Source organism: Microcaecilia unicolor, chromosome 6 (genome assembly GCF_901765095.1).
Source record: "Microcaecilia unicolor chromosome 6, aMicUni1.1, whole genome shotgun sequence".
Classification (NCBI taxonomy): domain Eukaryota; kingdom Metazoa; phylum Chordata; class Amphibia; order Gymnophiona; family Siphonopidae; genus Microcaecilia; species Microcaecilia unicolor.
Genome location: NC_044036.1, coordinates 24,549,161 through 24,562,923, shown reverse-complemented (window position 1 = coordinate 24,562,923; position 13,763 = coordinate 24,549,161). Strand labels below are relative to the sequence as shown.

Here is a 13,763-nt window from a genome sequence, read left to right as displayed (position 1 = left end):
GCTTTCTTCTTTTCGGCCTTCTTTATCCTAAATCACTGTATTATTTTCTACTTTTTTTTGTTTTTTTTTAGGGCTATATTGCACATTCGAGCAGACTGCACGGATTGTGCTGCTTGAATCGGTTATTAAACATAATACGATCTCTAAGGAAGCCCATTCCTATTTGCCTGTTTTGAGAAGGAAAGCAAGTGGCGCGTCCTCCCAGATCCCTTATTTTCAGAAAAGGGTTGATGACTTACAGGTGCGAACTGCACAGGTAAGCACAAACACAATGAAGTGGGAAGCATATGTCCTGGCGGGGGTGCGTAACATTGTAACACCTTGGGTGAAACAAGGTTGCAGTGCAGGTAACCAAGCTCGCAGTACATTATTCACCCCTGTTTCTCCAGCGACATTTCCAATAGGTAAGAGGAATGTAGCTATTACCAGCCTTGCATCGAAATACAGATTTCGACCTTCATATGACATTGTGTTACTTGATGATGAAAGTGTAACACCGACAGCCGATGAAATGCTGCGATCTAGATCACTTTTGCATAACTTTGAATACAATTAGCATTTCAAAAATAGTTTAATGAGAAAGCCTTGATAATAATTAGCTTACAGCAGGGTTAATGGAGCTAAGACATATTTATTGGCAGGAAGGAAGGAAAGCGTGCAGTTATAATCAGTCAGTACACGGGTGCATGGTACAAAACGGCTGGATAACTTGTTGAGTCCTGGGTGGATGTTATGGTCGTGGCATCTGTGGTAAGGACTGAGAAGGAGGTAGACAGATACCTTGTGTTAATGTGATGACGTTGGACTCTTGAGGATGATGCAAGTGCTGTAGGCTGCATTTGTACCGAGTTACCATCTTCAGTTACAGAGAACAGGTGCATTTCAGGTTTAGTGTTTCTTAATGTGACTCCTAGGTATACATTTTACACACAATATAGCCTTTATTTTTTCTTCAAAGACCAACTGCAGTGCTTTTTCACCCACTCACAATTCAGAAGGGAATATATATTCTACAATCGAGTGGTTTGGCTGAAGAAAAGCAGCCATCTGTCCACTGAAAATCGCCTCTCAATTTAACGCCTGGGAACCAATAAGGACCCCCAACATTCACCCTAGGCATTGCCTCTGTTTCTTGCAGGGGCGTAGCCAGACAACAGATTTTGGGTGGGCCTGGGCAAGAAGTGGGTGGGCACCAAGTGTTCTCCCCCACCCCCCCCCCCACCACCACCACGAAAAAAATATCTCAGTAACATAGTAACATAGTAGATGACGGCAGAAAAAGACCTGCATGGTCCACCCAGTCTGCCCAACAAGATAAACTCACATGTGCCATTTTTTTGTGTATACCTTACCTTTATTTGTACCTGTGTTTTTCAGGGCACAGACCGTATAAGTCTGCCCAGCACTATCCCCGCCCCCCAACCACCCGCCCCGCCTCCCACCACCGCTCTGGCACAGACCGTATAAGTCTGCCCAGCACTATCCCCACCTCCCAACCACCCGCCCCGCCACCCACCACCGGCTCTGGCACAGACCGTATAAGTCTGCCCAGCACTATCCCCACCTCCCAACCACCAGCCCTGCCTCCCACCGCCGGCTAAGCTTCTGGGGATCCCTTCCTTCTGAGGAGGATTCCTTTATGTTTATCCCATGCATGTTTGAATTCCGTTACCGTTTTCCTCTCCACCACCTCCCGCGGGAGGGCATTCCAAGCATCCACCACTCTCTCCGTGAAAAAATACTTCCTGACATTTTTCTTCAGTCTGCCCCCCTTCAATCTCATTTCCTCTAGTTCTACCACCTTCCCCTCTCCGGGAAAACACTTCTTTCCACCTTGACAGTCTGCAGCAGGCTTACGCTGAAAACTGAGCATGTGCAGGTGCCAGTATCATGGAAAGCAGCATGTTCGTTACCATCAGGGGGAAGTCTTCAGCTTGCGGAGCTTGGGATCCCCACCAGCTACTGCTAAACATGTGCTACTGATGACCCAGGCCCACCTGTGGCTACGCCACTGGTTTCTTGCCTAGTTTTAGTATACTGCGGGGGGTCAAAGTATATCTGGCAATTTTCCAGTCTCCCATCCTTTCAAAACTGATACAGTTGCCAGTGAACTGTGCACTCGTACCTAATATTTAACCCACGCCGTTCCTGCTGCTTTCTTTAGCGTGTGCGAGCTAATGTTTCACCTCATTCTGTTGTTACTCCTGGTGAAACAGGCGGGGTTATAGGTTGGTTTTGTTATGAAAACTCAATATACAACCGGCCATCGGACTGTGGTTAATGTTTGCAGTGAGTCATTGCAATTCATCTAGCTGAGATTACAAAAATGACTGGCACGAAGTTTTATCATAACTCCAGCCAGAATGATTTTCTTTTATAACCTTTATCATAATTTCATTATAATTGAGAGTTATGACATGGGTTGGTTTTATTGTGCTGTTCGTCTCTACCCCGTTGTTTTAACCTCCATTTCCTTCCCATTTCTTACAATTTTAAGATTTGTTTTGTTTTACTTCTATGCATTTTTTACATTGGCCAAGTCTGTACTGATTTAATATCTGTTGGATATTATATCAGTCTGACAAATGCTCAATAAAATAAATAAATAAATTTGCACTGATATGCTGAAGTTATGGTCATCTTTATACTATATATGCAATATTAAGTAAAATACACTGCTAGTTATTAGCATTGATGGGAAAACTAGAAAATAACATGAATAATTATTTTATAAATTTTTAGAGGGTAGTATATTAATGTTGCAATAACAGTACTGACTGGATTTTCTAATAGCTTTCAGGAGTCTACTCTAACTGTACATGCTGCATTTAGGCTTTACATACATCTGCTAAAATCTCCTTGCATGAATGTCCAGTAAGAATAAGCAGATCAGCATCTGAATATAATCTTTCATAATGGTTTGTGTATGTCTACCTGCAAGGAAATTTTAACATTGGACCAGTCAGTGTGCTGGTACAAGTGTGAAGCAGCACATCAATGATCCACTATTCTTTTGAATTCTGGAAGGGAAAAATAATTCACAGAAATCTTTAATGACAGGAAAAACGTGGAGATTATATTATGAAACAGCTGCCCATTTTCTGCATTTTGAAATTAAAGGGCAAATGTCCCACAGCTCCTCATACAGAAGGCTTACACAACCTTTTCTCTGTTTTTCTTTCCCCTAAAAATAATTGAGCAAAAGAGGAAGAATTTCTTAACTGCCAGAAAACTGACCTCCAGGTGTTTTTGCAGTTTCTTGCCCTATTACTACTACTACTTAACATTTCTAAAGCGCTACTAGGGTTACGCAGCGCTGTACAATTTAACATGGAAGGACAGTCCCTGCTCGAATAGCTTACAATCTAAAAAGACAAATGTACAGTTAATCAGACAGGTCAGACAGATTAGGGCAACCTAAATGTTCGAAAGGTTAGGTTCCGAATGCAGCATTGAAGAGGTGAGCTTTAAGCAAGGATTTGAAGATGGGTAGGGAGGGGGCTTGGCGTAGGGATTCAGGAAGACTGTTCCAGGCATAGGGTGAGGCAAGGGAAAATGAGCTATTTTTGCATGAAATATGAATGAGGTCTATAGCCTTTATCTTTTGAAATTTGGAGGTGTGCAAAAATTGTGCATCAGTGTAAACCACCAGAATGAAATATAATCTGAGTTGCCTTTTTTACAGCGTGAGAAAAATATCATATAATTAATATCGCCAGATATTATGATTTACTTCCTGCTTTTAGTCTATTACCTGGTACAGAAATTTTGTAGATTAAAAACCCTAAAGACAAACTTCTCCTGAGTGACTGTTGATTCTTCTGTCCAGCAGAGTGATGATGCACTATGGAAGTGATGCACTTTGGCCCCACAATGGAGAATGATTGCCGATACAAGGGCAAATCCTACTGACCCAGAGAAGCACTGAAGGAGCATGGCCTTGCATTCATTTACTGAGGTGCATTTTGGTTATACTGTCCTGAAACTTGATGGTTATAGTATTATTTTTAAGATGGAAAATCACAGAGCAGTTCATAAACGTGTACAAAAGACTTCAAAATAGAGGAGAACACAAGATGGATTCTAGTATTTAGACGTGTAGCTGAGCTGCCTGCTTTGCTGTTTCTTTCTTTATTGCAATCATTTGCTAAATATAGGGAAGCACAAAGGTTCCATCAGAGGAGCCCTCCCAAGTACAACTCTGGCAAATCTTTATGAGGAACAGATACCCATTTTATCTCCTCCGCCATTGGCGGGTCTGATGTAGAGAGCTGCACAGGACTGGCGATTGTGGGATTCCTGCGGGATCCCCGCAGGTTTGGAAAAATTACCATGGCATTCCCACGGGGATGGAAGAAGTTGCCATGGGATTCCCATGGGGATGGAAGAAGCTACCATGGGATTCTCATGGGGATGGAAGAAGCTACCATGGGATTCTCATGGGGATGGAAGAAGCTACCATGGGATTCCCATGGGGATGGAAGAAGTTGCCATGGGATTCTCATGGGGATGGAAGAAGCTACCATGGGATTCTCATGGGGATGGAAGAAGCTACCATGGGATTCCCATGGGGATGGAAGATGCTACCATGGGATTCTCATGGGGATGGAAGAAGCTACCATGGGATTCCCATGGGGATGGAAGAAGTTACCATGGGATTCACATGAGGTTGGATGAAGTTACCATGAGATTCCTGTGGGGATGGAAGAAGCTACCATGGGATTCCCATGGGGATGGAAGAAGTTACCATGGGATTCCTGCAGGGATGAAAGAAGTTATCATGTGATTCCCATGGGGTTGGAAGAAGTTACCATGAGATTCCCGCGGGGACGGAAGAAGCTACCATAGGATTCCCATGGGGATGGAAGAAGTTGCCATGGGATTCCCACAGGAGTGTAGTCAAAATCTCTGGTGACTCCAGAATGAGGCTTGTAATGTACAGAGAGAAGTATTGACTCCTGTGGGTACGGATGGGGATGGAGGAGATTACTTGTGGGGATGGAATGGATCTTAGTGGGTACTACTACTACTTAACATTTCTAAAGCGCTACTAGGGTTACGCAGCACTGTACAATTTCACAAAGAAGGACAGTCCCTGCTCAAAGGAGCTTACAATCTAAAGGACAAAAATGTGCAGTCAATCAATTTGGGGCAGTCTAGATTTCTTGAATAGGGGTATAATGGTTAGGTGCCATTGGGGATGGGTGAAATTTCTGTCCCTGTGTAACTCTCTAGCCTGATGTTGTCAGTATGGAGTAGATGTTTGTTTGGATGCCAGGGTTTCACTTAGCATCAGTGGATGTGCGGTGCCTGCTCCTCTAACTGAAGTTGGGGTTTCTGGTGGTATGTCCTGTGAATTTGGCTGCATGAGGAAAAAGACTAGGACTCCATGTCTGAAGATGATCAGACATTAGTGCTTGTGAGGAAGAGTGATGCTGACAAAGAGCAGCTGCCATTCAGTAGCTCCACAAGAGATGGCATGCTAGAGCTGCCTGTGTTTTTGCCATGGTGCGCATGGTAGCTGCTCCTTGTCAGTCTTCTGTGAAATGCTAGAACTTTACCCCAGAGGTAAATACAGCTATTTTAAACATGTCCAGTAGAGCCCTCTCTTAGTGTCACTTTAGAGAGTATTTGACACAGTTTCTAGAAAGAATTTCTTCACATTCTATTAATTGTCGATATACATTCTGGAATGCACCCTCAGGAAACTAGTGTTTTTCCTTACACGTTAAATGCATCAAGAAACCTGATACTGGACAGATTCATTTGTCCAGATGAGCCATATACAAGAGCAGAACATTAACCATTGTAGGATGGGAGAACTTAGAAAATTCTGCTAGGTTTGAATATACATATTTTGACTTTTCCTGTGCCTTATTTCCCCACAGAAACTTTTTAAGACACACCTTAGCATCCCTGGAGGTGGAATACTCTTTTGAATTAAAATCTTTCACCTCCCTCCACTGAAGAAATATGAGGATGAGAGGGTGGGGAGCAGTGGCACTCCTGTGGATCTTTCTGCCCATAGCTTGGACTTAACTGACTTTTTGAAAGCTCTATAGAGGAAGAAACCAACATCTCTTTTGTTTTTCCCCTAAGTCCAGGGTGCCATGTTTTTCTCCTGTATGTGCAGAATCCACAGGCATTGCTCTCAGGCTAGAAAATGTGTAGCACAGAAAAAGGTTTTGTCTAAGCGCCAGAAGGCTTTGACCCTAGGCACAACCTTTATTGTATGATTTCCTTTTGAATGCATCATTGTAATTCCTGGTACTAGGTATATTTTCTTTCAATCCTTTCAGTTGAGACTTTTTTTTTGTCTAAATTCTAACAAACCTTAGCTCCACTGAGTACAAATGCTGTTTGCTAAATGTAGATATAATTGTCCCCCTATCCAAGTATTTTCTATAGTCCTCCTAATATAACTGTTAAGTACTTGGAAGTAGGTATTAAGGGAGTAATTTACTAACAGCACACTACCTGCTGGTTGGCCAATAGAAATAAAATGGGCCCTGGAGCAGATTGCAGTAGTAAATGACTTCTTAAGTAACTATTTTCTTTTTCTTTCTTTCTTTTTCTTTCAAGTTGTGCTTAAATTATTTTTGAAATGCAAATGAAAAAAAAATGGTGTTAAAAACTTGTGGGTTGTAGCACAATCCAGGGGTGTAGCCAGACATCCAATTTTAGGTGAGCCTGAGTCCAAAGTGAGTGGGCACAAGAACCCTGCTCGGCATCTCTCATTCCACCCCCCCTAGGTGACCGATTGTCTCTACAAACCTTGCCAGCTGCCCCTTCGTACTTTTTCAACCCTTCAGTGCTTTGGCGCTAGTGGCCAGTGACTCATACCCACTTGTGTTGGTTCAGAGCCTTTCCTCTGACCTGGTCTGGCCTATGCGGAAACAGGAAGTTGTGTCAAAGGGAAGGCTATGGCATGGTGTAAGCAGTGGGTATGAGTCGCTCACTGCGTGCCAGTGAAGCACTGAAAGATTGAAAAAGGTACAGAGAGATGGGAGTGGGGTGGAGTTAAGAGGTGTCGGAGTGCCTGTAGGGGAGGGGAAGAAGAGATGCCTGGAGTCTTCAACTGGATATTCACCAAATCAAACCCCACAGTCTTTGGAAAATAATGATGACATAAATTACTAAAGCCAAGACTGAATATGTTGTATAAATAAAGCTACTAGCTCCATAAACAATGTTTGTTAAACTTATTCATTTACTTTATAATTACTTTTTTCTTTTGCTTTTATTACTTAAAGAGTGCCCTCAGTATAAAACCACTATTTGAGGCAATTAATTTCTATGCCATGTGGTATAGCACTTCATTCATTGGGCTACTCTTTATTATTATGTGCTATAGCCTATAATAAATAGTGCTTAAATTTAAATGCAATAAACTCAAAATGTGAACTTATCTCTTAACATTCTCAACTTATATGGTCTGTGCCAGAGCCGGTGGTGGGAGGTGGGGCTGGTGGTTGGGAGGCGGGGATAGTGCTGGGCAGACTTATACGGTCTGTGCCAGAGCCGGTGGTAGGAGGCGGGGCTGGTGGTTGGGAGGCGGGGATAGTGCTGAGCAGACTTATACGGTCTGTGCCAGAGCTGGTGGTGGGAGGCGGGGATAGTGCTGGGCAGACTTGTACGGTCTGTGCCAGAGCCGGTGGTGGGAGGCGGGAATAGTGCTGGGCAGACTTATACGGTCTGTGCCAGAGCTGGTGGTGGGAGGCGGGGCTGGTGGTTGGAAGGCGGGGATAGTGCTGGGCAGACTTATACGGTCTGTGCCCTGAAGAGGACAGGTACAAATCAAGGTAGGGTATACACAAAAAGTAGCACATATGAGTTTATCTTGTTGGGCAGACTGGATGGACCGTGCATCTTTTTCTGCCATCATCTACTATGTTACTATGATGTGCACGAAGCACAGTGCACATCGTTGAGAACGTTATGAGATAAGTTCACGTTTTGAGTTTATTGAATTTAAATTTAAGCACTATTTATTATAGGCTATAGCACATAATAATAAAGAGTAGCCCAATGAATGAAGTGCTATACCACATGGCATAGAAATTAATTGCCTCAAATAGTGGTTTTATACTGAGGGCACTCTTTAAGTAATAAAAGCAAAAGAAAAAAGTAATTATAAAGTAAATGAATAAGTTTAACAAACATTGTTTATGGAGCTAGTAGCTTTATTTATACAGCATATTCAGTCTTGGCTTTAGTAATTTATGGAGTCTTCAACTGGCAGTGCTTTGGGAGTCCTGCCAGCCACATCAGAAATGTGCCACATGGGTGGGGCTGTGCCTACCTGGGCACCAATTGTCAAGGCTCTACTATTCACAGATTTAAAAATCCCATTTTCTATATCATTAGGATACATGTTTGGCAGTGTAGGTGGTGGGGGGGGGGCTATAAAAGATGGAAAGTAGCTGTGTGAGATTGGGGGGGGGGGGTGGAATAAAGGGGCTGAGAGAAAAGTGATAGGAGACGCCATGATGGAGAGAAAAAGAGATGGTGAGAAAAGGGTGAGAAGTAGAATTGAGGGCATCAGACTAGACTAGAAGGAAGTGAGATGAGAGTCTTTAGAGAGACAGGCTAAGGAGAAATAAACACATGGAGGAAAGAGAAATGAAAGAAATGAGAGGGAAACTGGAAAGAAATTCATAAGAGAAGGAGCATGAAGGCAGAGAGGTCAAAGAAAAGAAGGCCAAGAATAAGCAGAGACAGAGAATAGAAAACTATAAACATAAAGGTTAAAACAATTTATTTAAGTTTAATAAAGATTTCCTTGTGGAGTTGAGCACTGCCAATCATTTTGAAAAGTTTACTCCATTCAGCCGAGGAAAGGAATGCAGTCCAAGCAGGGCTACAGGGTTATAAAAAGTTTGTTTCAGCATGTGTTGCATCAGGGCGGCTCAAGAGACTGAGGGACTTGGAGCCAACTTTTGCATCGGTGTCCCCCTACCCATGCTCTGGTAGCCCCCTCCCTCAAATCCTGGTCGGCATCTCTCCCTCTCTCGCCTGCAGTGGGTAGGGAAGAAGGAGGGAGAGATGCTACACTGAGACTTTGGCACCCGTTATCACTGGCGTCCTGAGCTAGTGCTTCACCTGATTGATAGGTTGAGCTGGCCCTGTTTTACACGGTTACCAAGTGGTTGAGAATAGAGGCTAGTAGAATTTCAGTTTCAGCTTGGGCACTGAAACCGTTCAAAATTTGGATTCAGCCGTGTTTTGGTTTTGGCCAAAAATTCAGGTGCATTTTGAGCTGAAACTCAGCCCCCCCCCCCCAACCAAAAGCGCTGACCACTCTCTGCCCCTCTGAACAAAAGTTTCACCTTTCCACCAACCGCAGGCCCTCCCCTGGGGATTGCTCCTGCTCATGTTGATTCCAGTCTCAAAATGGCTGCTGCAACCTCAATGGCAGTCTCATGAAACTGCCGCAGGAGGATGTGACAGCCATTTTGAATATGGAGCTGTCATGGGCAGGAGTGACTGGTGATCACTCCTGCCCCGACTAGGCCACTGGGACTTTTAATGTAGGCTGAGAAGGGCCTACGAGTGGTGGGAGGGCAGCACATTTGGTCGGGGGGGGGGGGGGGCAGCTTTCTGTTGGAGGTGCAGGGGGCTCCATTTGTGACTTTTTTTTTTTTTTTTGTCAGACCCTTTTTGCCTCCCAGATCTTGCAGCTTGATATTTGGGTTAGGACAACACTATAGTCGATTACCAGCACAGCAAGGCCAGTGTACTCTTTTGTTGAAACTAATCTTAATGCATTATGTTAATATCTGTTTAATTATCTAACTGATCGCTTATGTTCTTGTAGATATTTTTGTATGCTACAGTGTTCACTACAGTTACCAAGTATATGCTAGTAAAGTTGCTTATTATTGAGTACTCTCTTCTTTGTGTTTTTACAGTGTAGAAACATACTGGCATTTAGACAGACAGACAAACGCACATACAGAAGAGAAGGAGTAGTCTAGTGCTTAATGGACCATAGTTTGATACAGAGGGTTTATAATTTTGTTATATATTTTCCATCCCCTCCACAAATAATTCCTAACATTCTAATGCTTTTCTTTTTACCATCATTGTACATTGAGTTGAGGATTCCAACATATTGCCCAAAATGACTCCAAGATCCTTTTTCTCAAAATAGGTTAGTACATAAGTACGTAAGTATTGCCATACTGGGAAAGACCAAAGGTCCACCGAGCCCAGCATCCTGTTTCCAACAGTGGCCAATCCAGGTCACAAATACCCGGCAAGGTCCCAAAAATGTACAAAACATTTTATACTGCTTATCCCAGAAATAGTGGATTTTCCCCAAGTCCATTTAATAACGGTCTATGGACTTTTCCTTTTGGAAGCCGCCCAAACTTTTTAAAAACTCCGTTAAGCTAATCGCCTTTACCACATTCTCTGGCAATGGATTCCAGAGTTTAATTACACGTTGAGTGAAGAAAAATTTTCTCCGATTCATTTTAAATTTACTACATTGTAGCTTCATCGCATGCCCCCTAGTCCTAGTACTTTTGGAAAGCGTGAACAGATGCTTTCTTACAATTATTATATGTGTTGTTAGTGCTTCACATACCGTGACAGGAATGAGCCCATCTCCTATGGCAGAGTATATTGGAGATCATCCCTGCCTCTCAGATTTATCGTTATTGCTTTCCTCAACCCTCGCAGTGTGCCAAAGAGGGCTTCCTTCTGGAGTTCAGAAGTACTATATTCAGGCAATAGTTCAACATGTGATTGGAAATGATTTCAAATCAGGCCAGTGGTGGCCAATGCAATTGTGATTTCATAGCTTTCCACCACATTTTCTTGTTCTCTGATTGCATTTGTGGGTAACTGAGGATCTTCTCTTTTTCCGTACATTCTATAGAACAGTTACTTGGTGCTGACACTTCTATTAGCGCTGCTATGTTTTCCTTTACTGCAATGCCTGCTTTTCTTGCATTTATTTATTTGTTAGATTTGTACCCCTTGCTTTCCCACTCATGGCAGGCTCAATGCGGCTTACATGGGGCAATGAAGGGTTAAGTGACTTGCCCAGAGTCACAAGGAGCTGCCTGTGCCTGAAGTGGGAATCGAACTCAGTTCCTCAGGACCAAAGTCCACTGCACTAACCACTAGGCCACTCCTCCACTGTTGCTACTATTTGAGATTCTACATGGTTCCAACATTCCATGTAGAAGTCGGCCGTTGCAGATCACCAATGTGGCCGCACAGGCTTCTGCTTCTGTGAGTCTGATGTCCTGCACAGTACGTGTAGGACGTCAGACTCACAGAAGCAGAAGCCTGCGCAGCCTTCTACATGGAATAGCAACATTTCATGTAGAATCTCCAATAGTATCTATTTTATTTTTGTTACATTTGTACCCCGCGCTTTCCCACTCATGGCAGGCTCAATGCGGCTTACATGGAGCAATGGAGGGTTAAGTGACTTGCCCAGAGTCGAGCTGCCTGTGCCTGCAGTGGGAATCGAACCCAGTTCCCCAGGACCAAAGTCCACCACCCTAACCACTAGGCCACTCCTCCACTCAGAAGGAATAGCAATGTCCCAGGTAATCACAGTTTCTTCATTAAACACAACATGATCCCAATGATTTTCTGGCACAGCAATGCTGTAATGTTTATACTGTTAGTGGAAGAAAAATGCCTAATTTATTGTGATTTTTCTGCATGTCACACCCAGCAATGAGTAGTGTGACTCTTTCCAGTTCAATGCTACAAAACCCGCATGCCTGTTTTTTTTTTTTTTCTATTCCTGCTATGAAGCATCTTGTCTATAGTCTACTATCCTGTGATGCAATGATCATTAGGTATAAACTTACTTCTTCTTTCATTCATATGTCAGGTTTGTTTGTTTATTTATTTATTATAGTATCTGAGGACCTGAAGGCGATGAAACAGTGCGACAAGGCGGTGGCCGTAGCGAGAAGGTTGCTAGGCTGTATAGAGAGAGGTGTGACCAGCAGAAGAAAGGAGGTTCTAATGCCCCTGTATAAGACGTTGGTGAGGCCCCACCTGGAGTATTGTGTTCAGTTTTGGAGGCCGTACCTTGCGAAGGATGTTAAAAAAATGGAAGCGGTGCAAAGAAAAGCTAAGAGGATGGTATGGGAGTTGCATTCCAAGACGTATGAAGAGAGACTTGCTGACCTGAACATGTATACTCTGGAGGAAAGGAGGAACAGGGGTGATATGATACAGACGTTCAAATATTTGAAAGGTATTAATCCACAAACAAATCTTTTCTGAAGATGGGAAGGCGGTAGAACCAGAGGACATGAAATGAGATTGAAGGGGGGCAGACTCAGGAAAGATGTCAGGAAGTATTTCTTCACAGAGAGGGTGGTGAACGCTTGGAATGCCCTCCCGCGGGAGGTGGTGGAGATGAAAACGGTAACGGAATTCAAACATGCGTGGGATAGGCATAAAGGAATCCTATGCAGAAGGAATGGATCCACAGAAGCTTAGCTGAAATTGGGTGGCGGGGTGAAGAGGGGTTGGTGGTTGAGAGGCTAGGATAGGGGAGGGCAGACTTATACGGGGTCTGTGCCGGAGCCGGTGATGGGAGGCGGGACTGGTGGTTGGGAGGCGGGAAATACTGCTGGGCAGACTTATACGGTCTGTGCCCTGGAAAAGACAGGTAGAAATCAAGGTAAGGTATACACATATGAGTTTATCGTGGGCAGACTAGATGGACCGTGCAAGTCTTTTTCTGCCGTCATCTACTATGTTACTATGATTTATTAACCACTTTTATGAAGATATTCACTCAAGGCATTGTACTGCAGGTTTTGATGTACTTGTAGTTTCTGAAGTGACTATTTCCCACTGTATTTGTGTTTAGCTAATTGTTTTTCCTTGTTTGCTGGTCTAATATGTTAAAGAGTGCTTTCCTCATTTTGCAAATTTTGCTGCTTCTTTCCCCCTCCCCCTACAAGCTGGTAGATTCTCACTCATTCTTGTTGCTCATTGGAACACTTGTTCACGATTAAGGATGGTGGCTGCTAATATGGAACCTGGCATTGTGCACCTATAGTTAGGATTATTTTCCCTATATCCATCTTTTTTGCAGTTGCCCACATTAAGGCCCTATTGATTTATTAACTAGTGTGCAATAAGATTTTGTAGGTCCAGTAAGTTAACAGCCAAAATTAACATGCAGTAATTGCAAAGCCTTCTTGTTAACTGTTGGCATGTTTCCATCATTTTACCATTCAATTAGCATAGAGAAAAGTTCTTTACTTTGCATCAAAAGATCAGATAATGCAAGGCAGTAAACTACATCTAATCAGGTGGTGTTATCTGTGCCGCATTATCTGCCATGTTAAATTAAGCATGATAACCAGGACCTGCTCAACAGGTTGTGGTGTCTTGAACCATGAGCAAAGGAACATGCTATAAAGCAGCACGCTTAAGCAACAGGTCATGCTTCTTTGGCGAGCTCCTTGGGACAACTCCTGTTGACAACCATGGCCCCTGTTTCCTTTCTAATTTTTCAATCTGCTGGCTTTACTTGTTTTTCCTTTCATGGCTTCCATTCCAGTCCATTATGACTCGTGCCCCCAACCTCTCTTCTGCCCCTGTGTCCTCAGGTCTTGATTTTTTTGTGTTCCCCCACCTGCCCCTCAGCCCTGTTCTCCTAGGTACGTTCTGTACCCTTCGGCCCTACTATCTTTTCCTTTCTTCATCTAAACTGTAGATCCCTCCATTCTAAATCCACCCAGGTACTTGATGTCCTTGTGACTCTGTTC

General features: G+C 43.4%; 1 protein-coding gene across 1 annotated transcript in view; it reads left to right on the top strand.

Moving 5' to 3' along the window:
• The first annotated feature begins 3,919 nt into the window (after nucleotides 1–3,919).
• Nucleotides 3,920–13,763, top strand: part of FAF1 (Fas associated factor 1) — a 716,909-nt gene continuing 707,065 nt past the window's right edge. The window contains exon 1 of the mRNA XM_030208188.1: nucleotides 3,920–3,958. Coding sequence (XP_030064048.1) covers nucleotides 3,935–3,958 — 24 coding nt within the window. The 5' untranslated portion in view covers nucleotides 3,920–3,934. The remainder of the gene's footprint in view (nucleotides 3,959–13,763) is intronic.